At 41.2% G+C, this 25,592-nt stretch overlaps 1 protein-coding gene across 1 annotated transcript in view; it reads left to right on the plus strand.

Annotated features, from left to right (window-relative positions):
* The first annotated feature begins 5,174 nt into the window (after positions 1-5,174).
* Positions 5,175-25,592, plus strand: part of LOC149455939 (ribosomal protein S6 kinase alpha-5-like) — a 71,421-nt gene continuing 51,003 nt past the window's right edge. The window contains exons 1-6 of the mRNA XM_089685678.1: positions 5,175-5,465; positions 6,638-6,795; positions 7,288-7,426; positions 8,708-8,899; positions 9,300-9,434; positions 10,028-10,155. Of these exons, the coding sequence (XP_089541804.1) occupies positions 5,226-5,465; positions 6,638-6,795; positions 7,288-7,426; positions 8,708-8,899; positions 9,300-9,434; positions 10,028-10,155 (992 nt within the window). The 5' untranslated portion in view covers positions 5,175-5,225. The remainder of the gene's footprint in view (positions 5,466-6,637; positions 6,796-7,287; positions 7,427-8,707; positions 8,900-9,299; positions 9,435-10,027; positions 10,156-25,592) is intronic.

The raw sequence follows: 25,592 nt of genomic DNA on the forward strand, positions 1-25,592 counted from the left end.
CGCCGGATGCACGCCCCTGGGGGCACGCAGGAGAGCGCGTTCTGGGAGAACGTCATATGACGCCCTCCCAGAACTGACCGGCCACAGTGAAGCTGTCATTCTGCTATCTGCGGTCGGCAAGTGGTTTTTAAAGAGTAACTTCATTCTGCCTAACCCCTTCCCCCAAAAAATCCCTAAAAATCATCTCAGAATACACATCCTACAACCATGGAGTCCAGCCTTGTCTTGGTTGAAAAAGAAATTCTCTCTTAGCCACTCTTCTCCAGAGCCGCCATCTTCACTGGAGATTTGACATGTGCCGACACGCCGGTGATCTCTGCCAGTACTCTGCCAAAGACCCCCTCGGTGCGATGCTACATCACACATCCCAGAAGGCAGTTTGTGAGATGTCATGCATGCTCAGACATGCCACGGGGGTCTTTGTCCGAGTACTGATAGAGACATGCAGCATGTCTGTACTGTACATGTGGGGGGAACATGACATCATCCTGGCCTAGGCCAAGATTTAGGAAGTAAAAAAAAAATAAGGAAAAATGTATTTACTTATTTTTGCTAATGTGTTAGAAGGAGGGAGGAGACCTAAAGAAAAAAATCAGCAAGGTTCCGCTTTAACATGAACTCCCTTCCCCTAAGGTGAACAGACTTCTCAACCCACTTAAGAAATGTGATTGCCTGTTGCAGTGGTCACATGATGGCGAGTCCATCCTGCCAACTCCCAATCATAGCAAGAGACGAGGAACTGTCTGTGACACACAGCACGGAAATGTATGCCGCCATGGATGTATTTGTGGGGTGTGTGGTCGTTAAGGCCCGCCCTTATTACTGCCGTACATATGAGTTATGTGGTCAGTAAGAGGTTAATATGGCTGTGCTCTGGTTTGCAAAAATGGCGCTCGCGTATGCCAGGTACAACGTTGAGCTTAGGCTATGCATTTCCTTGCCGCGGACCAATGAAAAATGGCGCCCGCGGTTTCGTGCATGCGCACTTGCCCCGGTCTCCGGCAAGATGGCGCCCGGTAATCTAGGCACGATTTTTTAGATCTTGAAACCTATAAATAGCAATGTACAGACATCAGGCTGCAAATGGCATACCCCTTTTGACAATGTACTTGTAATACGAAACGCATCAAGGAGGAGCCCTGCACGCCGTGACGTCAAGCCGCCGGATCACGGAGGTCCAGCGGCCACCTTATTTTACCAGCTGGTCAGTGTTATATTCATGAAATTGTCATTTTATTGCTTCACCTCTAGTACAAGTGTACGTGTTTGGATTATATACTATTTAATACCATTAAAGCATCATTTAAATACACTATGGGAATACCCTTTTTTTTTGCTCCGCACTGAGCATTTTAACTTCCCAGCAATCCCCGGTAAACATCCCAGAGCCTGGGCGAGGTTGATCCATTTACCCTGGCGTGCCAATATCCTGTAACCTAAGGAAGGCCATCCACTCTCAGGCTGCATTCCGGACCACCCTATGAAGGGATCCCTGACTGTTCCAACAGTATACGATACAACGCGCTATATTTATGTGCTTTTGGTGAGTGCGCATTTCATATATCTATTCACACACCCAACTGAGGATCCATATACTGCGATTTAACTTAATCACCTGGCGATTATCCTGACAGTTATCTGGAAGATTATACTAAGATCGTTATGACATTTTATGTTTGAAAAACACATCAGAGGTGCCTGTGCATTTTTATGTAGGGGACTATATTTCCAAGTGGTTTTAGGCATTTTATGATTATAACGCATCTAGTATTTATGTTCATCTGCCTGATAAGATTTATTTTATTATTTTTAGCGCTGCACTTTTATGTGAAACTGTTTTGTAAAGAAATGATCACTTTTCAGATGCTCATATGATTGTCCTCCCCTCTCTGTGCTGCTAATGACAGGAGGTACCCAGCATTGGATGTGCGACTCCAGAAACTTCCAAACACATACTTAGCTACATCCCCTACCCATGCATGCGCAGTCTGCTCTATTTTACTCTCACAGAATGCTGAACTGCAAGAGCAAGCGGAATGTGCATGCGTGGGTAGAGTGTATTCCTGAGTTTCAAGGGGCCATGCATCCAACACTGGATACATCCTGCCATCTAAAGGATAGAGCGGAGAGGACAGTGATATGTCCACCTCCAGCCCAGGGGCCCCTGTCACCTACCAGGCCCAGCTCTAAGTTACTGTACCCCCATCTGGCCACACACTGCCACTGCAGAGCACAGAGTTCTCTTCATGCTGCCAGACATAGGAAGTTAGGCCTCTTCAACTGAGTACCTATCTGAGGCTTAGCCTTTTCACAATGAACAGGTAGGTACGTGATGGAGGTGACCTACTACACTTCACTGTGAATAAACATTTCTAGAATTATTATTAGCACTAAAATATTACACTTGTACCACAAACGGATGTCCCGGTTGGGGCCCCGGATCCCATTATCTATGTCCCACATAATATTGTGTGATTGTACAATGCTATGGCATATGTTAGAGCTTTATTCATGTATAGAAATAATGTGTGATGGAACAACACACATTACACAAGACACATTTTGTCACAGAGCTGTAATAATGCAGAATAGTGTTTGAATGTACAACCCCACAGTATATGTCAGAGAAGGTTGGCAGGAATGGCACTTGGAAGGGCTTCGTTATGAAGTCAGGATCTGATTACAAAGTAAAGCTAATATTCATGATGAGTCATATATATTACAAATATTTATTACAAGGTCACATCTTGACCTATAAATGAAGGTAATCTGATTCTGGCCACTTTGTAATTCTGTGTCTGCTTAGAGTGGAAATCTGATTTTCTGTTAAAAAAAAAAAAAAAAAAAAAATCTGAATTTGAGTTTTCCTAATTTGCATAATAATTGTCACCAGGAAGAATTCTATATGCTGCAAATCCTACTTGAGGAAAGGCAGCTGTTTGGGGCAAACAAGGTTGCCATGCAACATAGGTGGAATGGGCGGGGCCAAAGTCACGGTGGAGTGGGCGGGGCCCAGAGTAACAGTGGAGTGGGTGGGGCCAGAGTACCAGTGGAGTGGGCGGGGCCAGAGTAACAGTGGGGTGGGCGGGGCTAGCTTTTACATTCCAGAGCGCAACTGGCAGGTAGTCATTTCTCACTAGCAGCAGCAGGGTGAGGACACGTTTTTCATTGTTCTCATTCCAGTGCTAGAGATTACTTGAACGTATTATATAGAAATCATATAATATATTCTATAAAAAGGAGACAACGTAGGAGGTTTACATCTCTCTGAATTTCTAATTTTTTCTGCAATTTAGCAAAAAAAATGACAATGTCAGAGTGCAGAGGAAGAGAGGCAGGGACTCTCTGTGTAGAGAGCTTCACATTTCATACTAAACTTGGACAAGGAAACTATGGGAAGGTAAGTAATCAAAGGCTAGTCCTGAGGACCTATAGACACAGCTAGGGCACAACATGACATTCTCAAGGATGACGGTTTGACAAATACAGATAAACATGTATGCTGAGCTCAGACTATGGGTGGGGGCACTGAAATACTGAGCAAGGGGGCTGTATACTCTGTATACAATTTACAGTTTAAAGCTGAACTCCAGGGAAGAAGAAACCCTTCTCCTTGTTGTGGGTCTCCCTCTACACTGCAAAGGTTAAATACTTGTTTTGCCTAGGGGGTGATGTAATTATGGCCGAAATTCAAATGGACATACATGATACAGCCTGTCAGTAGTGTTAACACAGCAGTGTTTGTTTTTCTGAGTCCCCCTGTAACATAGTGTATTACCTGCTGGTCCTGGCAGTAAGTCTGTGGTTTTTCAGCTTCTTTTAACAGACCAAGCTGTCCAGCAAAAGTGACAGTTGGGAGGTTGGAACAAACTATTTAATACTGACAGGGGTGCTGACAATGGTCAGTTTTTATTTATTTGTGTAAAACCTCTATCCCAAACAGATAAAAACTGTGTCTGCAGTTGCTTAATAAGTGTTGGCCGAGTTTGGCTTTAATTTGTTAGTCACTTATGTAAAGTCCATCTTAATCTACTACTCTATCTAGCACAACCCTCTCCACCAATTAGGAATGCTACTATCCCAGGGTGACTATGTTGCTCCTTGGTATGCTACAATATAATAAATCATGTTTGTGGGTTTAGTTAAGCTTTAACCCTTGCAGTGCAGATGGGTAAAGCTTTTCCCCAGAGTTCAGCTTTAATCGCTTGACCTCCGCCCTATAGCAGATTTACTGCTACAGGGCGGATGTTCTATGCAAAAATCACGTATATAAATGATTTTGCACTACCACCGTAGGGGGCATGCACACAGCCAGATCACCGCTTCTGCTGTGATTGGACACAGCAGAAGCCGATCAACAAGTGCCACCAATGGATAAGCGCTGTCACCCGTTGATTGCCGAGGAGATTGACAGAACACAGCTTTGCCTATGTAACAAGGCAGAGCTTTGTTCTTCCTGAGGCACTCTGCTAGATTTTCTTTACCCGCTAAGCAGGGAATTAAATATAGCAGATTGCCTAGTAAAAACACCCAACACTGTACACAAAAACACAGGTTAGGCACACAGTTAACACTCTGATCACCCTATATGTTTAACCCCTTCCCAGCCAGTGTCAGTAATACAGTAATAGTGTATATGTTTAGCATTGATCACTGTATTAGTGCCAGTTCACATATATGTGGATTGGATGCGGTCTGAACCACATCCAATCTGCATGACATGTGAAATAACATTTCTTCCTATGGGGCACTGGTGGTACGGCTTCAGTGCGGTTTGAAAAAGAGTCATGTAGGATTTCTGAGCAGTGTGGTCTGGTTCAGGTGCGGATTACAGGCTAATGACTTCTATGGGAACAGTTTCTAAACCACATATGTGTGAACAGGATAATCTTGAGAGCTAATTCTGTCCTTACCAGTGGTTAGTCAGAATAAGTAGGAGGAGGGGAGAGGGAGCATTTGTGGAATAGTTGGGGTTTACCTAGTTTGGACTAGGTAGGGTGTGCAGCAAGCAGTCAGAATCAACCATGTACAAGTCTGATTTCTGCAGAGTGAATTATGATTGGTCGTTTTGGGGTATGACACCTACGAATCAGCCTGCTGTAATGAAAAAGACCGATGGAGGCTCTTTGTTATGTCTACAGGACACTAATGCAGGTTGATAATATGTCAACAAATGACAGAAAAAGAGGAGGAAAAGAAATGTAATTAGAGACACAAATTGAGGAATGTTTAGTAATGATGTTACAGCTAGAGTATGTGGAAAAGATGATATACTAACTGTCCCTTTCTTACAGGTCGTGGCAGCCACCCATCGTGACAGTAAGCTCCTGGTGGCCGTGAAGTTGGTCAGCAAGAAGCTTCTAATTGATGAAGACCCAGATTCCGTCCTTATTGAGCGCCAAGTACTGGAAATGGTTGAGAGCAGCCCTTTCTGTACTCACCTCTATGGCGCATTTCAAACAAAAGTAAGTATTTTAGGAAAATATATACAGTAACAAAAAAATTCCTTTATGACATCTGTCTGTCCGCTTTTGAAGCTGAACTCCAGACAGGCAGGAAATATGCAGATGTGACACATGTATGTATTCACACAATCGTGGTTGGTGGTCTCCCCTGCCCCCTACACTGACAACCGTCATACTGCATTGTGCAATACTATGTAATGCAATCTGGCCTGACTGGCTCACACTGGTACCTGTTCCTCTTCTATTTTGAATCCTGCTGTGAGGAAGGGAAGCCAATATAAAAATGACTTTGGCTAATTTTACTGATTTACTTAATACAAGGGATGCACCGATACTGGTTTTTTTATCAGCAAGTACGAGTACCGATACTTTCGGTCAAGTACTCGCCGATACTGAGTGCCGATTCTTTGCGCTGCAATTTGCGCTAATGGATGCAAATTGCACCGCACAGAACAGCATGCAGTTTTAGAAGGAATACAATTCCCGTCCAAACCGCATACGGTTTCCCCACTGCTCTTGTGTGAACCCAGGCTTGTCATAGCCCGAGTTCACATAAGAGTGGTGCAGGTATACCTCCCTGCAGGCATCCCGTGCTGAGTATCAGTGGTAGAAGAGGAGAGAAAGTGGCAGGGATTTCCTCTCATTGCCGCAATGCTTGGGCTAGACGGCATCTGACTGGTCAGCTGCTCTCTCCTCTCCTACCACTGACACTCAGCATGGAATGCCTGTAGGAAGGTTTCCTGCACTGCTCCTGTGTGTTTGCACAGGAGCAGTGGGGAAACCGCATGCCATTTGGACAAGAATCGCATTCCTGTTCAAATCGCATGCTAAACTTTGCGGTGCAATTTGCATCCATTAAACGCAAATCGTGCCGCAAAGTATCAGTTAAGGTAACGGGAGTAGTTTCACGAGTACTCATGAAAATACTCGGTATCCCTACTTAACACATCACTGGAATCAAGGGATGGTTTATATCTGACTGAAGTTCAAATATAATTGGATGAGATAAGTCAGATGTAGGGAAAGACACCAGAAACATGTTACCAAGGGTTGTGCAGCGATAGACAGACATAGATGTCATGCAGTGTATTTTGGTAGAAAATATTCTGCTGCTTTTATTTTGACCTTTTTATTGAATTCATTCACTGACCTGTCTGTATTTGCTTCTCCAGAATTACTTATTTTTTGCTATGGAATTCCTGGGTGGAGGAGACCTGCGGAAGAAGATGATCACCACCAAGCAACCATTTGACGTCACCACCATCAGATGTCTGGCAGTGGAGCTGCTTTGCGGTTTGCAATTCATACATTTGAAAGGTGTAGTGCACAGGTAAGTACCTTGAATAAACTAATAATTTTTACAATCTGCCCCTCCTGCTGCCTCAGCACCTATACTGTTACTAAATCCTATTTGTGAAAAGATCGATGGTGAGCTCACACTTACCCATTCATCCTTCTCCATCCAATGTCTGTGGCTGCCCTTCTGCTGGCAGTTCACATAAGAGAATGGTTGAGCGCAAGTTGGATCACTTTTAATGTTTCACTTACAAAGTAAAGAAGAGGGCCCATTAGGTCAGGTTTGATTGAATTTTCCACCAGGACTGATTGATTAATTCAGATGAAAATGGTTGTTTAATGGTCATGCAGTAGCAGTGTAATCAGTCCCGGGAAGACACCATTGTTTCCTGGATCAAATCATTCTGTCTACGGGCAGCTAGGAAAGGCAGATTTGTGAATGTTGATCCCTCTATTGATCAGTAACACTGGGACATATGGGAGATAATTGTCTGAACTGCAGAGCTAACGCTCTTTTTCTCCATAGGGACCTGAAGCCTGAAAACATCCTTCTAGATGATGTTGGTCATGTGAAAATTGCAGATTTTGGTCTAGCCGTGACCAATATGTTCAGAAACAAGAAAGTGAAGGAAAGAGCCGGAACAGACACTTATATGGCACCAGAAGTAAGTAAAAGACCAGTCATCTGCTGGTTCAATGTGCCCATACACAGGGCAATTATCAACTAGATTAGGCCTTAAGTAGAACCTGTATATAAGGAGCAATTATCAACCAGATTAGAGGTGAATTAAAGAGAACCTGTACACATAGGTCAATTATTGACTAGATTAAAGGGAAATTTTCAGTCTGGCCTTTTCCTGTCTCAGCTGAGGGTCCCATCTGACACTGGAGGCAGCCAATGACTTCCCGAAGCAGTGCTTGTTCCACGGCTGGCAAATCTCTTTGTGACCCTAAGGAGGTCTGGTGTGCCCTGGAGGTGTTGAACACTGGCAGCCTTCAGAACAGAAAGAAGGTTGGAACTGAGACAAGTTTAATAATCTATGCTGACAGGTTCTCTTTAAGGTTCCCCTAACTGGGTGACATGTAAGGAAATCAGTTATCTGCCCTGATCAGACTTCGGAAATCTCACATTCAGTTATTTTGTGAGATTGGAAGTTTAGCTCAGGAGCCACCCACTTCTGGGGGTCCCATTGATCAGGAATGTTTGGAACTCAAGTAATCTTTATCTAGGACATCAGTCATCTTAAAGCAAAGTTCCACCTGGAAAAAAAAATAAAAGTCAGCAGCTACAAAAACTGTCCCTTGGTCCAGCGGTGTACTCAACCGCTGGTTTCACCAGCCGTCTTCTCTCCCTGGTGCCGGCATCTTCAGTGTGGGCACCCGGCTATCACAGTTTGCAGCTTCACATCCGGGTGCCCACTGCGCATGCGCGAAAAGCGCTGTGCTTTGTGAGCGGCCCCGTAGATTTCTGGGACCTATCACGTGTCCCAGAAGACTACTGGGAAGGAGGGTAGGACGACAACTTCTGCTTCCCATCGCCTAGGCGATCGCAGCAGAAGTGGGGGCGGGTACCTGTCAAATCCCCCCCCCCTGCTCCACAAAGGTGCCAATCCTTAATGGGGAGCGGGGAACAAAGGCTTAAAGCGGAACTTCCCCTTTTTGGTGGAGCTCCTCTTTAAGGTGAATGTGTTAGGATAAAATTGCTTTGCCAATTTGTTTTTCTTCTTTGTTGTTGTGTCTAACAGGGGTAGAGGGTTGCACTTACATTTCTGAGTGCACAGGCAGTAAAACTGGACAGCGTGTAATATCTAGCTTGTGTCCGCTGCTTCTACATTAATTCAATATTACAAATTGAACATTTCTGGGCGAAGCTTTCTTCTAAGAGATGCTTCTGCTTTCCAGTCTGATTTGTCACTCTGATCCTAATCTCTCTGATTTTCTTACAGGTGCATGATGGAAAGGCATATAACCAAATCGCAGATTATTTCTCACTGGGAATAATTCTGTTTGAGACAGCCTTTAAATATCACCCATTCTACGACGGCGACGACTCGAAGAAGGTGAAACATTCCATATGCCATGAGGAGCCAAGTTATCCAGAAGAGGCTGACCCCGAACTCCTGGACTTACTGAAAAAGGTAAGTAGTGACATAGTCCCAGTGGGATAAGAAAAGTTTAGGCTCATCTAATGAGTCAGTGTGCTCTGCAAATGCAGTTTACTCTTTGCTTGCTATAGGGATCTGAACAAACTGGAGCCCCATTCATCCTAATGATTGTAAAAAAAAAGTGAGCTAGGAGGTGGAGGAAATTTGTCACATGACATTTCAAGGTATTCTTTGCAGCATGATGCAGAGAACACACCGCAGACTCCACATTGCGCTGTGCATTTCATTGATAGGATATAAATTGCCAACGCCATGTGGAGTATTTCCTGCGACCTGTGGGGAGAAGAAGCTACAGGTCTTTATAAATAAATCTCTTAGCATTTTATGCCATTGCTACCATCTTATGTTTTTCTATTTTCTTTTTCCTCTACAGCTCCTGTGCAAAGACCAGAGTCGTCGCAAAGTGGACGTTGACAACATCAACCAGCACCCATTTTTCAATGGCGTAAATTGGGAAGAGCTGGATGTGAACGGGACAAGTCCCCCATTTTCTACACAAAAAAAGAAGGTAAGTAGAAATTTCAGCAGTAAGTGTGCAGTCCACCCAGCCTGGCACTGTACACACACAATAAAGGGTGTTAGTAAGACAGCGAATCATTGTGCTTAAAGGGAAACAATCAAGCCCAGATTAATGAAAAAATCTGAAAATTTCATCTTTATTATAATTGTGCAGCATTTTTACTTCATATCTTAGCTTTACTTGGAGTCTGACTCATCAGATTGAGAGTCTGGGGGAAGGAGTTGCAGATCGCTTTGCTACTGTTATGCACTCAGGAGCTGGGAGACAGTGTGTGAAAATGTGACCTTGAGAGGATAGCAACTGGTACACCTCAGGTGAGCTCTCAGTCTGACTCTCAAACTGAAGACTCAGGAAAAGTGAGTAAAGTGAAATAAGGGGACAAATATAAACCCTTTCAGAATTGAGTCTGCACAAATCTAATAGTGAAAATCCATATCCATGCTTATGCACAGTGGTGGCTGATATCTGATATCTCGCAATAATGGATTTGGATGACCCATACAGGTGGAAATGGCCCTCATAGGTCATAGAGGCATTTCTTTTATTAGTGGATCTAATTACTCTCTCTTTTGCTTTTTCAGACCACTACAAAATTGAAGAAAAAGGAAATAGAGCTGGAAGAAATCACAGACGACGATGAGGCTATTACAGCTAAGGATCAGCAGAGATTCAAGGGCTTTTCTTTTGTCAGCAAACAATGGAGAGCCTTGTAGACGAGACTATTTCACCTAAGGAGTATAGGCTGTTCATTGGATTTTTGGTTTCAATGGTATTTTTGGATCAATGGTAAAAGCCAATAGACGCCAGATGAAGAATAACAAGTAGCTCTTGGAAAGGACTTCTGGATATTACAACATTTTAGGGCATTTTAACACATAGCAGCTCTGCTGTGTTCAGTAGAGGATCCATGAACAGATCCCCTGATGAATCAGAGCTAACCGGGATGGACATCAGTTTTCTATAGCAATGGCCATTCAGTTTGTGTCTGCATTTACACAGCGGATACGGGTTGACCTGTGATAGTTCTATGGGTGGTCGGATGTAAATGGACTATAGCCTATAGAGCAGCCTTCGTTAAATGGTGGACTGTGGGCCGTATGCGGACCGAGTCACTGTCCCATCCAGACCACCATATTTCCGCCATTTAGGAGCCAGTTCTTCACCTCAGCCGCCACCACCGCTGTCATTATCACAGAGGGCAGAGGTAGGACATTGGTTACTAGGATACACAGCAGTCTTAGCAACCAATCACCTGCTGGGACACCTGAAAAGTTAATTCCGGCAGCTCCCACTCCCGCCCTCTATCCGAAGCTGCTGTGTCCCCAGCTCTCTGTCTAGAGCTGTCCTGTCTCCTGCTCTCTGCTCCAAATACCCTGTAGTGTTGTGGGACACGTGACAGGTCCCAGAAGACTACAGGGCCATTCACAAAGCGCAGCACTTCTCACGCATGCGCAGTGGGCACCCGCTGGACCGAAGGACAGGTAGGTGTCTGTATTTTAAAAGTCAGCAGCTACAAGTTTTGTAGCTGCTGACTTTTATTTCATTTTTTTCCAGGTGGAGCAGGTTCCTAGAGAGGATACTGATGGGATTGTTAGGCCAACTTTGCTTAATGGGTGGAAGCAAGTGTCTGGGAATGTTAAGTTCAGTCCAGTCATATCAAATGGTTAACAGGTCAGTGTTTCCAGGACAGCATAGTGAGAAACACAGATTTATTATTTCCACTGGAGATATAAATATTTGCCTGAGAGTATTACAAGACAGTAGTGGGCACCCTACAATGATTTTGCAGCCAGAATGGGCAGATTGATAACTGTGAGCAGTGCGCTGTGTATATTGCCATAGTTGAAAGGAACATATAATCTGCTGTGTTTTATACTCTTTTAAGGTGATGAACATCAAGAGGTGAAGAAAGCAGACCAGAGGTCAACGTGAAAGAAGATGAGGCAGACCAGAGGACAATGCGGGAACACATAGAAGGCACTTGCAATTATCCCTTAGATACAAACCTGTAGAAAGAAGCGGAAACCTGACAGGGAGCTCACACAAAGAGGAAGAGGTCCCTGCTAAGATCAGGCTTACCTGACCCCAGGTAGCTGATAAAGCACTGCTGTGTCACATGGCGAAATGGTGAGTGCCATAAGTGCAGTACAAGCTGGTGAGGTGGGTAGCACTTGTAGTGTCCCACAGCCACCAAGATTTCAGGAACAAGCCTGTAAAGCCCATAGAAGCCTTCCAGAAGTGCTTGCAAATCCTGGTTGGCAGCCCCCAGATTCAGCAGTACCTGGTATCCCCCATTCACAGCCAAAGTCAGAGTTCAGGTGGAAACGGCCAACTTGACAATGCCCCTTGATTTATTTTTTGCCCATTTTCACCGAAGATTGCTACAATTTGATTGTGGACCAAACTAATTTAATGTAAATTGCCCCCACCCAAATTAACACCTTGCCAGGCTATTTGAATGAAAACTAGTCATAGTTTCCGAATTTAGAACTTTTTTGGGGCTGACCCTTAAAAATGGCATTACAAAAAAAACATTCAAAACACCAAGATTGGAGGAAGGAGCCTGACCATGTCTTGGAGTGGGAGCTCGATGTGAAAGCTCCCGGCTCCCAAGCACCTCCAGTGTCCTGCCGAGAAGGGGAGAGATGTGCGGGAAGCCCTGGAGAAACTAGCCGGGGAGAGGGGGGCTTTCCTGGTGGGGTGCGTGGACCGAGGACCTCCGGGAGTGGCAGCCATCGCGGTGGGTCTTCCTGTGCTCTCGGCCCAGCACTGTGTGTTCCCCACAGCTCAGTGGACACCGGGCGATCAGGTGATCTGCCGCAAGGGAGTTCTGGGAGGCAGAGGAGCCAGCCAGCGTTTCTTGGAGCAAGGGAGACGCCGGCTCTCTTCCTCCTGCACACAGGACTGTGGCAGCTGGAGACACGTGAAAACGGGCTGAGTGAACCCCCCCCTTCAATCCACTCATTGTGTGAGGGAAATGTCGAGTGCAATGTTCCCCAGAAGAGTACCTGGAGCCGCCTCGTCCCTCACTTGGACCCCTGACAGCATGAAAAACAAAGTATCAAAGGGAGGAGAGCCTAAGGCTTCCCAAACAGGGTCAATTAAAAAATATATACCCTCACAGGAGAAACAGACTCTAGAGAGACAACAGGGAATAAGTGTAAGAGGTGAGAGGGAAAACGTCGGGAAATGTTCCAGACTATCCCTAGAAATAGCTAACAGTAGTCAACATATGGAAGAAGAAGTGGATATGGATAAAGTAGAAGAACAAGAGGAGAGCTCACAGATGCCTACTAAAGCAGAAATGTTTAAAGGACTTGAAAGATCCCTAAAACAGAAACTGGCGAAATTACATAAAGACCTGGGGCAAATATTATCAAGGGTGGAGGAGACGGAAAAAAAAACTAGATAAACATGCCCAAATAATACAGATATTAGAAAAACGGGCGATGGAAATTAGAAAGAAATTAAAGAAATTCAACATAGATTTTCTTCAGTGGTTTTGTTTACAGGAGACACATTTGGTGCAAGAATCAAATGTGAAATTAAATTCCAGATATTATCCAATGTGGTTTTATGCAGATTCCCCAATTAAAAGTGCCAAGGGAGTGGCAATAGGTTTTGCAAAAAATATAAGGTTTAAGCTGGAAGACAGATTGGTAGTTCCAGAAGGGAGTTTTCTGTTTCTTAAGGGAAAATTACAGGAAATTGACTGTACATTAGCAAATATTTATTGCCCGAATAAGAAACCGGAGGTATTCCTAAAAATTACTCTGAGGAAGTTAATGGATTTCAAAAAAGGCAATTTAATTGTGGCAGGTGGTTTCAATCTCTGCATGGATCCCAAGATGGATATGACGTCCCCTGTGCAGAGAGATGGTAGTAGGTCTCTGAAATCCTTGAAAAAAATGATATACCAATGTCAACTTGTAGATATATGGAAAATTAAGCACATGAATGGCAGAGACTATACGTTTTATTCTCTTGCACTTGAGATGTATTCAAGATTGGATTATATATTGCTGGTCCATCGACTTATCGAGTCTCTGGTCACAATGCAATTATTATGGGGAAATGAGCAGATCGGAGGGAACTTATGGAGGTTAAATGAGACACTTCTCCAGGATTCAGAGGTGGATCAAAGAATTAAAAAAATAAATTTTTTGAGGAAAATGATTATGGGGAAGTGTCCGTAGCAACAGTGTGGGAGGCTCATAAGGCTTATATTAGAGGAATCCTGATAGCAATTGGAGCAAAAAAGAAGAGGGAAAGAAGAGAAAAAATAAACACGCTTCTTAGTGAACTCTGTGAGTTAGAGCAGATACATAAACATAAAGTAACAAAAGAGATTATGCAGAGGGTAATAAATAAAAGAGAAGAAAAGAATTAAATACATTTCTGGAAGAAGATAAGAGAAGAGTGTTCAATAAAATGATATGTGAGAGATACAGATGGGGAGATAGGCCAGGAAAGTATTTAATGAGGGCTCAAGAGAAAAAAAATCTAGGAACTATATAAAGAAAATAAGAGACCACAAAGAAGAATTAATGTATTCAACTAAAGATATAGCTAAGGTGATTAAAGAATATTATAATACGCTATATAATATTATCCCCCACAGCTCCATAAGTAAAGATGAAGTAGGAAAAATAGAAAAAAGACAGACATACTTAAAAAAGCCAGGATTACCAAAATTAAGTGAGGAGCAATTAAAATCCTTACCATTAGCAATAACGCAGGAGGAAATACACTTAGCATTAAAGAGTACTATAGCTGGGAAAGGTCCAGGACCTGATGGATACACAGTGAGATATTATAAAAAATATAAAGAATTATTAGTACCTAAACTGAGGATATATATGAATGCATTGGGGGATGGAAATGAGGATGGAATCCCTACAAGCCCATGTAGTTCTCATACATAAGGAAGGTAAAGATGATATTCACTGTTCAAGTTACAGACCGATTTCCTTATTAAACACAGATACCAAACTATATGCAAAAGTTCTGGCAAACAGATTGAAAGACCTAATGTTGGAATGGATACACATAGACCAAGTAGGCTTTGTCCCAGGGAGAGAGGGTAGATATAACGGACTCCGATCTCAGTTTCTCATACAAAAAAGTAGGAAAGAGAAAATCCCTGCGGTGGCACTCTCTTATCGATGTTGAAAAGGCATTTGATAGAGTAGATTGGGGATATATGTTGAATTCATTGGAAGTATTGGGGATGGGACCTAGAATTAGAGAGTGGATAAGGAACTTATATAGTCAACCCTCTGCAGCAATCATGGTTAATGGGGAATTGTCAGAGTATTTTGGGATGCACAACGGAACTAGACAGGGACGCCCTTTGTCTCCATTGCTATGTTTTATCATTGGGATCTCTTTTGGCTACAATAAGGAATAATAAAGATACAAAAGGAATTTGGATAGGTGATACGGAGCACAAGGTAGCAGCTTATGTAGATGACATGCTGTTCTATGTGGGAAACCCAAGGATAACATTGCCAAATTCAATGAAATCACTTAAAGAATATGGGGAGATGTCAAATTTAAAAATGAACCCAACAAAAACAGAAATTTTAAACATAAATCTTCCAAATAGAGAGAAAAATAGTTTACAGGAGGAATTTCCCTTTGTTTGGAGTGAAAAAGAATTGAAATATCTAGGAATAAAATTAACTGTATCCTCCAAGAACTTGTATAAATTGAATTATATTCCATTATTAAATGAGATCAGGGATGAACTAAGGAAATTAGGAGGGGGAACCCCGTCATGGATAGGTCGTATAAATTTGATTAAAAATGGTGATTCTTCTAAAAATATTATATAAACTTCAAATGATACCAATTAAACTACCAGAAGTATACTTTAGATCAATTAAAAAAATATTAAGATTTATTTAGAGGAATAAAAAACCGAGAATACGCCAGGAAATTTTATGTAGAAATAAAGAGGAGGAATGGGAGTCCCAGATATAAAAAGATATTATAACTCAGTAATAATGGCGGAGATTTTTGACTGAACATATAATGCAGAGGGGAAAAGCTGGGTTAAAATAGAAAATATACTAAGTAATACTAAATTAAGTGGAATTGTATGGTTAACGCCACAATACAGAGGATGAGCATGTTTTAAGAGTTTGGGATATTTTACACAAAAAGATGGGATGGGATGGGAATATTATTCACTGTTAATGCCCTTAGGGTCCACAGAGTTTTTCCCCCCAGGTAAGGAAGGTATCACAGGGAAGTGGATTAAGAAGGAAGATACACAATTAAGGGATATAATGGTGGGAGAGGAAATAGGATCACTTAAGGAATTGGAAAAAAAGGAGAAGTTTTTACGAGAATGGATGAGTGGCGTTATTTTCAATTGAAACACTTTATAGGAAAACATTCAAAGCCTTTAACTGCTTGCCGTCCAGCCACTGTAGAAAAATGGCCACATGGTGGCACCGCTGCGCAATATCATGTTTTAAAACGTGATATTGCAAAACAGGTAGGGGGCGCGCGACCGCCCTACCCGTGCCGCCGATCGCAGCCGCTGGTGTCAATCACCGAGTCCCGGCCGGTCATTACCCGCCGGGTCCCGGCAATTGCAAGCAGTGACACAGAGCACAGCTGCATTGTTTACAAAGCAGCTCTGCTCCCCGTCAGTTCTTAACACACTGTTCCTGAGAGAGGAGTTTAGCTCTTGGGATCAGTGTGTTCCTGTGAAGTACACCCCCCCCCCCGCCCACTAGTAAAACACTCCCTTCACACAGTTAACCCTTTGAGTGCCTAAAAAAAGTTAACCCCTTCCTCCCCAGTGCCATTAGTACAGTGTCAGTTTGTTTCACTGTCATAAATTGCTGATCACCACCATAAATCGCTGATCGCCGCCATTAGTATAAAAAAAAAATCCCAGTATTTTTCCCTCCATTTGTAGATGCTATAACTTTCACGTAAACAAATTAATTTACACGTATTGGGATTTTTTTCTTAGCAAAGACATGTCGCAGAATACATTTTGAGCGAAATTTATGATGAAATTTGATTTTAAAATTTTTTTACTGGACATGTTTCATAGCAAAAAGTCCAAAATATTGTTTTTTTTTTTCTAAATTGTCAGCCTTTTTTTTATAGCGCAAAAACATAAAAAAAATGCAAAGGCGATCAAATACCACCGAATGAAAGCCCAATTCGTGGGGAAAGAAAAGGATGTAAATTTAATTTGGGTGCAGTGTTGCACGACCGCGCATTTGTCAGTTAAAGTAATGCAGCGACGTAACACAAACCGCTTCTGTAACCGCTTCCTGACCGCCCTATAGCAGAAATACTGCTACAGGGCGGCATGGGTGTGCAAAATCACACACACACATATATAAAAATATATACACACACATGATTTGTGCTCCTGTGGTTTTCACGCCCCTCCCAGATAGCTTCAGATTGCCCATCAGTACACCAGTCATAACATTTAACCCCTTGATTGCCGGGAGCACGCTCATGCACAATAAACCTCCATTGCTAGTATAGTGTCTGAACGGGTCAATATCTTTGATCAGATCAGAACTATACCAGCGTTCACATTAGTATAGCGCCCCCAAAAATGCAGCGTTAGCGGGATCAGCCCCGGCACCTGCCAGCACCTGCATTTAGTTTCGACGCTTATCCCCCTTCAGCAAGTGCAGTGTCAGTAGGTCACTGTCACTTGATACATTGCACACAAAACCGCAGTGTTCGCAGAATCAGGCCTGATCTCTGTTAGCACTTGCCCGTAAATTTTGATGACTCTCTGGCAGAGTGCCAGAACAAGTGCCGCGCTACCTTTTGGTGAACTGGCGAGTACCAGCGGTCTAGTACCCTTGGTCTTTCACATACCTCCTTGATTTTTGGAGCTGTTTTTCACGGAATATCTGTATGCGTTATGCATCAAAGCAATTTATATGCACAACAATTTATCGCTGCCAACCCAAATTCAAACCTTGCCAGACCAGTCGCATGGAAACGCATTACGGTTTCCAAATTTAAATTTTTTTGGGGCCTAACCCTCACCATGGGCATTACTAAAAGAAATGAATTGCGGTTGCATTGGTCCACAGACCCGATTCATCATATGCCGTGTTCTCTGCTGCCATGGCCAGGCATATAGATATGAGAGTATAATGTGTTTTATGCATTTCAACGACGATACACTCTGTCATCCTCGGGGAGACCCTGAATTTGACCGGCTCCACAAAATTCAGCCCCTTGCAAATCACTATAACAAAAAATTTGCAGATGTCTATACTCCCCGGCAAAACATCTGCGTTGATGAGTCCCTGATTCTTTTTTCTGGCCGCCTTGCATTCAAACAATTTCTCCCCAGCAATCGTGCCAGATATGGGGTCAAGATGTAGAAGACCTGTGAGAGGGCAACAGGCTATACTTATGTTTTGGATTTACGAGGGAATAGATAGTCACGTGGACCCCACGGATGCCCAGACTACATGGGGAGCAGTGGCAAGATAGTTTGGGACTTGGTGTCATCCTTTTTCCATATGGGGTACCACTTATACGTGGATAATTTTTATTCAAGCGTGCCACTATTTAGACGTGTACAATCTTGGAACTGGTGCATGTGGCAAAGTGTGACCTAATGTGTGCCCACCATTAAAAGTGGGTGGATGCAGGGCGGTATATTCTAATGGTGGGCATACCACACACTTTTTCTGGCAGAGATTTCTTCTCTTTTTTTCATTCAGTCCACAGGATGCATACAAAAAAAAAAGAACATAGCATATACACCCAACAAGGACCAGCGACGTACTGGTACATCACGGGACTTTGAATGGTTATACCAGGATGATGCCTACAGCTGCAGGCATCATCCTGGTATCGTTTTTTTCAGCTGGCGATCGGCTTTCATGTAAAAGCAATCCTAGTGGCTAATTAGCTGCAGGATTGCTTTTACAAGCAGCGCTGCCTTCCACGGCCTTCTCGGGCAGTCCCGTGCCATCGGGGGAACCTGAGAATGCAGCCAGTGTTTCTGCCAGCTTACCATAGAGCTGATTAGAGACCAGAGTGGTGTCAATCATCTCTATAGTCTAAGAATTCGGAAACTATGAGAATTTCATCACTTCACTTTTGCAGGATATAAACAGCGTCATTTGTAAATTGGGAAAGCATCACACCGATTTTGATTAGATAATGTAAGGGTAGAGGAGATATCTAGAGCCTAATAGACCCCAGATTTCTCAAAAAAGAATATATGACAATGCCCATTGAAGTTATAGGGGATATTTGCATTCCCTGTAATAGCATTAAAAGTGATAAAAAAAAAAATGAAAGGTACAGGGTAAAAATAATTTAAAAAAAATCAAAATAACTTTAAAAAAAAAAAAACTTGCCCCTCCCATGTACGCACACCTGTGTGCACAAGCGTTGACCCTGTGCCCGTATGTAAACAGCGGTTGCACCATACATGTGAGGTATCACCATGAACGTCAGATCAAGGACAGCAATTCTAACACTAGACCTCCTCTGTAAATCTAAAATGGTAGCTTTTAAAGTGTTGCCCATGGATATTAAAAATGTATGCAGTTTGTCGCCATTGCACGGGGCATGCACAGTTTTAAAGCATGTCATGTTTGATATCTATTTACTCGGCATACCATCATCTTTTATATCTTACCAAATAATTGGCCAATATATTGTGTTTTTGTGCATTAAAAGTAAAAAAAGTGTATTTTTATACAAAATTGCTTTTGAAAAATCGCTGCGTGAGTACTATGTGCCATAAAAGATTGTAGTACCCACCATTTTATTTACTAGGGTGTCTGCTTTAAAAAAATATATAATGTTTGGGCGTTTAAAGATTTTTTCATGTGAACAAAAAGTGTCAGAAAAGGCTTGATCTTCAGGTGGTTAGAAGAGTGAATGATGTGTGGCATAAACTTCTAATGCTGAGAATAAAACGCCCCCCACCCCCCAAAACGACCCCTTTTTGGAAAGTAGACACCCCAAATTATTTGCTGAGAGGTATGTTGAATCAATAGAAGAATTTATTTTTTTACCAAAAAAATTTTTGGAAAATGACATTTTTTTTTTTTTTTTTACACACAATTGTCACTTAAATGATTTACTGCTCACACATGCCATGGTTATATGTGGAATTATTCCCCAAAATACATTCTGCTACTTCTCCCGAGTATGGGGGTACCACATGTGAGAGACGTTTTGGCAGTCTAGCCAAGTCCAGGACCCCAAAATCCAATAAGCACCTTCAGGCTTTTAAAGGACTTTATTTCCTCATTACACTTCCAGACTACTTATCACAGTTTGAGGCCCTGAAATGCCAGGATAGCACCTAACCCCCCCCAAATGACCCCTTTTTGGAAAATAGTCACCCCAAGGAATTTGATAAGAAGCATGGTAAGTATTTTGCAGATCTCATTTGTTGCCACAAGTTTTTGGAAAATGAAGAAAAAAAACAAAAACATATTTTTTCTATTCTTTTTTTTATATTTCAAAACCTTGTGAGAAAAAATTAGATCTGCAAAATACTAACCATGCCTCTTTTTAAATTTCTTGGGGTGTCTACTTTCCAGAAAGGGGTCATTTGGGGGGAAGGGGGGTTGGTGCTATCCTGGCATGTCAGGGCCTTCGAAACTGTGATAGGTATTGAGGAAGTGAAATGAGGAAGTTACGCACCTTCAGGCTTTCAAAGTGGTCATTGGCTTTCAGGCTCCTGTATGTGGCTAGGCTCCCAAAAAGTCTCACACATTTGGTATCCCCATACTCGGTAGAAGTAGCAAAATGTATTTTGGGGTGTAATTCCACATATACGCATGGCTTGTGCGAGAAATAAATCATTTAAATGACAACTTTGTGTAAAAAAAAAAAAATGATTTTGTCATTTTCCAGAAACTTGTGGAAAAAAAAATAAATCTTACATAGACTCAATATGCATCTCAGCAGATAGCTTAGGGTGTCTACTTTCCAAAAAGGGGTCATTTGAGGGTGTTTGTACTATCCTGGTATTTTAGCACCTCAAGAAATCTAATAAGCAGTCAGAAAGTAAAAGCTGTGTAAATTCCATTATCTATACCATAGTTTGTAGGCGCTGTAACTTTCACACAAAGCAATAAATATACACTTACTGGGATTTTTTTAACCTAAAACATGTAGCAGAATACATTTTGGCCTAAATTTATGACAAAATTTTAGTTTTTTTGGATATTTTTTATGACCGAAATGAGAAAATGTTTTTTTAAAACATTTTTCTTCAAAAATGTTTTTGTTTATAGCGCCAAAAATAAAAAGTGCACAGGTGATCAAATACCACATAAAGCAAGCTCTATTTGTGTGAAAAAAGGACATAAATTTCATTTATGTACCCTACTGCATGACCGCGCAATTGTCTGTTAAACTAGCGCAGCGCTGTATAGCAAAAAAAGGCGTAACTTGCAGTATCTATACCATAGTTTGTAGACGCTATAACTTTCACACAAGCAATCAATAAACACTTATTGGGATTTTGTTTTGGCCTAAATTTATAACTCAGTAAATATAAATCACTGATTCGCCCCAATTCTTTATAAGCACACTTCACCTCTACCCTTAGAGGTGTACAAATATAAACATAAATATGCTCAGTGAGAAATTAATAAAAGAAACCCTTCATTAGATAATAATTTCAAATTAAAATCCAAAATATATAAAAAATTATAAAAATTAAAAACCAAAATGTCCAAAAGTATATATATCCAATACCCCAATAAAATAAATAAGTACGTGTTGTCCAAAATTGATTCAAGTGTAAAAGCTCTCCGCTGTTTGCAAAAACTTGATTACCTCAAAAAAACAAAAATATACATAGTGCATTATCCTTTATAAATCAAAAAATGACATGTGAAATCACTCCAATAATGATCACCCAAGTGAAAAACAAGTGTGTATATCAAACCACATACACATGCAGTATACAGTGCCAAACCGTGTATGTGAAACACTCTACTGTGCTCAAAAACTCACAACACAGTGTACACTTCTATCAGGGTAAGGAGTCCTTTATGATTATGTCCAATGACGAAACGCGTCAAAGGGAAGTGACGTCAGACGCATACGGGAAACCGGAAGTGGAGTGGCGGCCATCTTGGAGAGGGCAAAAATCGGCTGTGACTTGCGATTAGGACTCTCCTGGATCCTGGATGGCAAAAAGGTTTCTATATGCTTTATGCGATTGAAAGATGGTTTTAATGTAAGCAGTACTATTAAAAATTTGGATCTGATTATGTGGCAGTATTACACTATGATTTGTTCCTTATATATGGGTATCTGAATGGCGTATATGGTGGAAACATATCTGAGTTGCTAGGGTGGAAGGATCCATACAGTGCTATGGGATCAAAGTAAACCCTGAGGACACCTGCAGGAGGTTTTATCTCATCGTGCAATTTTTGTGGATCGAGATCAAAGCAAAAATTATTTTGAATATTGGTAAGGGTATTCACTCCTTACCCTGATAGAAGTGTACACTGTGTTGTGCGTTTTTGAGCACAGTAGAGTGTTTCACATACACGGTTTGGCACTGTATACTGCATGTGTATGTGGTTTGATATACACACTTGTTTTTCACTTGGGTGATCATTATTGGAGTGATTTCACATGTCATTTTTTGATTTATAAAGGATAATGCACTATGTATATTTTTGTTTTTTGAGGTAATCGTTTTTGCAAGCAGCGGAGAGCTTTTACACTTGAATCAATTTGAATCAACACGTACTTATTTATTTTATTGGGGTATTGGATATATATATTTTTGGACATTTTGGTTTTTAATTTTTATAATTTTTTATATATTTTGGATTTTAATTTGAAATTACAATCTAAATGTATAACTAACTTTGAGTTTACTATATATTTTTTATAGCTGAATGTAAAAAATATAGTTTTTCAAAATTTTTGGTCTTTTTTTGTTTATTGCGTGAATAATAAAAAGTGCACAGGTGATCAAATACCACAGAAAGAAAGCTCTATTTGTGTGAAAAAAAGGACGTAAATTTCGTTTGGGTGCAGCATTGCATGACCGCGCAATTATCAGTTGAAATTCTGCAGCGCCGAGTAGCAAAAAGAGGCCTGGTCATTAATGGGGGTAAATCCTCAGGAGTGCAAGTGGTTAAGAATAAGAGAGGATTGGAATCCTTTTTCGCACTTATTAGGTACACGGGGAGATGGGAAACACGGAACCTCTAAAATATATAAGATTCTCACTGAAATAAACGCAGATATAAGTTCTCCATATATAGAAAAATGGGAAAGAGAAATAGGAGTAACAATAGGTGCGGAAAAACAGAGGAAAATGTATAGAATAATCCACTGAAATATAAATATGCAGGAGGTAGAAATGAATTATAAGTGTTTGGGAAGATGGTATATCACACCGAGTGTGGCACACAGATTAAGTGGAGATAATTGACCTTTATGTTGGCGCGGATGTGGAGGTAGAGGCACAATGTATCACGTATGGTGGGAGTGTTCTAAAATACAAGAGTATTGGGGGAAAATAGTAAGCTTGATTCAGAAAATTACAGAGGTTGATATTCTAGTAGACCCAGAGATTTGCCTTTTTCATAGTACTAAGCTTTCAGTTAAAAAATACAAAGAATATGGTTTATTGTACTATTTGAATGCAGCAAAGGGACTTATACCAAAGTATTGGAGGAGACAGGAGGTGCCAAAAATAAAAGATTGGGTGGATAGGGTGGATCAAATATGTAAATTGGAGGAACTTTATCATTTGCATGAAGATAAGATGGAGAGTCACCATACAAGATGGAACAAATGGGAGGAATTCAAAAAGTCAAGGCTAGCCTTAGAGGTTATGGGGGATTAACAAAGAATAATATGGAAATATATTTTGTTCTTCTTTTATAGGGTTTACGATCCAGAAATGAACAGGAAAATGCAGAGCAGAAGGGGTCAGGGATTGGATGGGGGGGATGGGTGGTATATAAGTAGGGGGAGGGGGGGAAGGGAAGGGATGAAACAATAAATGTTTTGATAATATGCTAAGGTTTTAATGAGCATGTTTGTATAACTTGTTTATCTGAAAAATAAATAAATATTTAAATTTAAAAAATGGCATTACAAAAAAAATGAAATTGTGGTCATATTGGTCCCAGGGATGCACAATTCCTGATGCCCGACGCCCGGACATGCAGTTCCAGGCACCTGGCAGCACAGTGGTTAAATGCTTAGCACTTCCTCCTGGCAGTACTAGAGTCATTCGTTCAAATCCTAACCACGGCACCACCTGCCTGGAGTTTGCATGTTCTCCCTGTGCTTGCGTGGGTTTCCTCCAGTTACTCTGGTTTCCTCCCACACTCCAAAGACATGCTGGTAGGTTAATTGGCTCCTGTCTAAATTGTCCCTAGTATGTGTATGTATGAATGTGAGTTAGGGATCTTAGATTGTACACCCCTTGACAGTTAGGGACTGATGTGAATGTACTATATATATATATATATATATATATATATATATATATATGTAAAGTGCTGCGTAAATTGACATCACTATATAAGTAGCTGTAATTAATAAATAAAATAATAATTTTGCTCTACATTTAGCCCAACTGTAGGCAGACAGCAGGGCTTGTCAGGTGGAAGCAATTTGGTGGCTCTGAAAAAAGATTCAGTTATTATTCTACCGCTCTGATTAAATAAGGAAACATCCAGAAAGTTAACGGTGTGTTTACTATAGTTGTAAGTGAGTTTAATATTTAATGAATTATTGTTCAAAGTGCCCAAAAAATTCAATAAAGATTGTTCGTCACCATCCCATATGAGGAGGACATCATCTATGTATCTTTTGTAGAAAGAGAGTTCGGGCCATTCTCTTCCATAGATGATGTCCTCCTCCCACCTGGCCATGAAGAGATTGGCCAGGCTGGGGGCAAATTTAGCCCCCATTGCAACGCCCTTTGTTTGCAAATAAAACTTCTGGTCGAACCAGAAATAGTTCCTAGTCATTGCAAAGTCCAATAAAATTAATATAAAATCTTTTTGTGAACTGAGCATCTCATTAAAATCATTTAAATAAAATTTCACAGCCTCCATGTCGTCAGCATGATTAATGCTAGTGTACAGCGAGGTTACATCTGCTGTGACTAAAAAAGTATCAGTATTCAAAGTCACTTGTTTAATTTCTTGGAGCACTTGTTTTGTGTCTTTCAAGTAAGCGGGGGTCCTAGTTACCAGCGGTTGTAAAAAATGATCGATATATTGCCCTGCTCTTGAGCAGAGTGACCCAAGGCCGCTAATAAATGGTCTCCCGGGGGGATTCATGGGATCTTTATGTATTTTCGGTAGTATATACATTATTGGTAGTTTTGGGGCTGTGGGGCAAAGAAAGAGTTTCTCTTTTTTAGTGAAAATGTTATCATCATAGGCCTGTTGTATAATTACTTTCAGTTGTTTTTTGAATTGGCCCACAGGATTTCTTTGTAAGGGAAGATATGTGTTATTATCATTCAAGATATTGTAGACCTCTTTCATGTAGTTAGTTTTGCTCAGGATTACTACCCCTCCCCCCTTATCCGCTTGATGAACCACAAGGTCTTTCCTTTTCAACAGAGCATCAATAGCCTGTTGGGATGAGTCATGGTGTTTAATAGGTTTTATTTTTATAGTCTCGAGATCTTTAAAAACCATATCTCTAAAGGTATTAATGTAGGCGTTTGACTGTGGGGGTGGGTTAAATAAAGAAGCGTTCCGGAGATTTGAATTGATATGTCCATTTGCTTCTGCATTACGAATGATAGGATTGTTAGAAAAATATTTCTTGAGTGATAGTTGTCTGATGAATTTTCTAACGTCTATGTAAGTCTGGAATTTGTTTAAAGACTTCTTTGGGGCAATATAAAATAACAGCAGCTTGAACACTTAAAGGTACCACAGAACCCTTGAAGATATTAATGGGACGATAGAATGGTATCAATACTTCAATAGAGCGGGTGTAGACCTGTTGAAATTCCTTATATTGAGGATATATTACTTATCTTGATGTAGAAATTAATAAAGTAAGAGATAAATTAACCCCATATAAAGACCACAGTGAATACATGGTAGAGTCCAATAAACTGAAAATACATATGGAAAATCTGGAGAAGGAATA

The sequence above is a fragment of the Staurois parvus genome, unplaced genomic scaffold (genome assembly GCF_062004578.1).
Source record: "Staurois parvus isolate SC_StPar_1 unplaced genomic scaffold, SC_StPar_1.0 ptg000381l, whole genome shotgun sequence".
Taxonomy (NCBI): Eukaryota; Metazoa; Chordata; class Amphibia; order Anura; family Ranidae; genus Staurois; species Staurois parvus.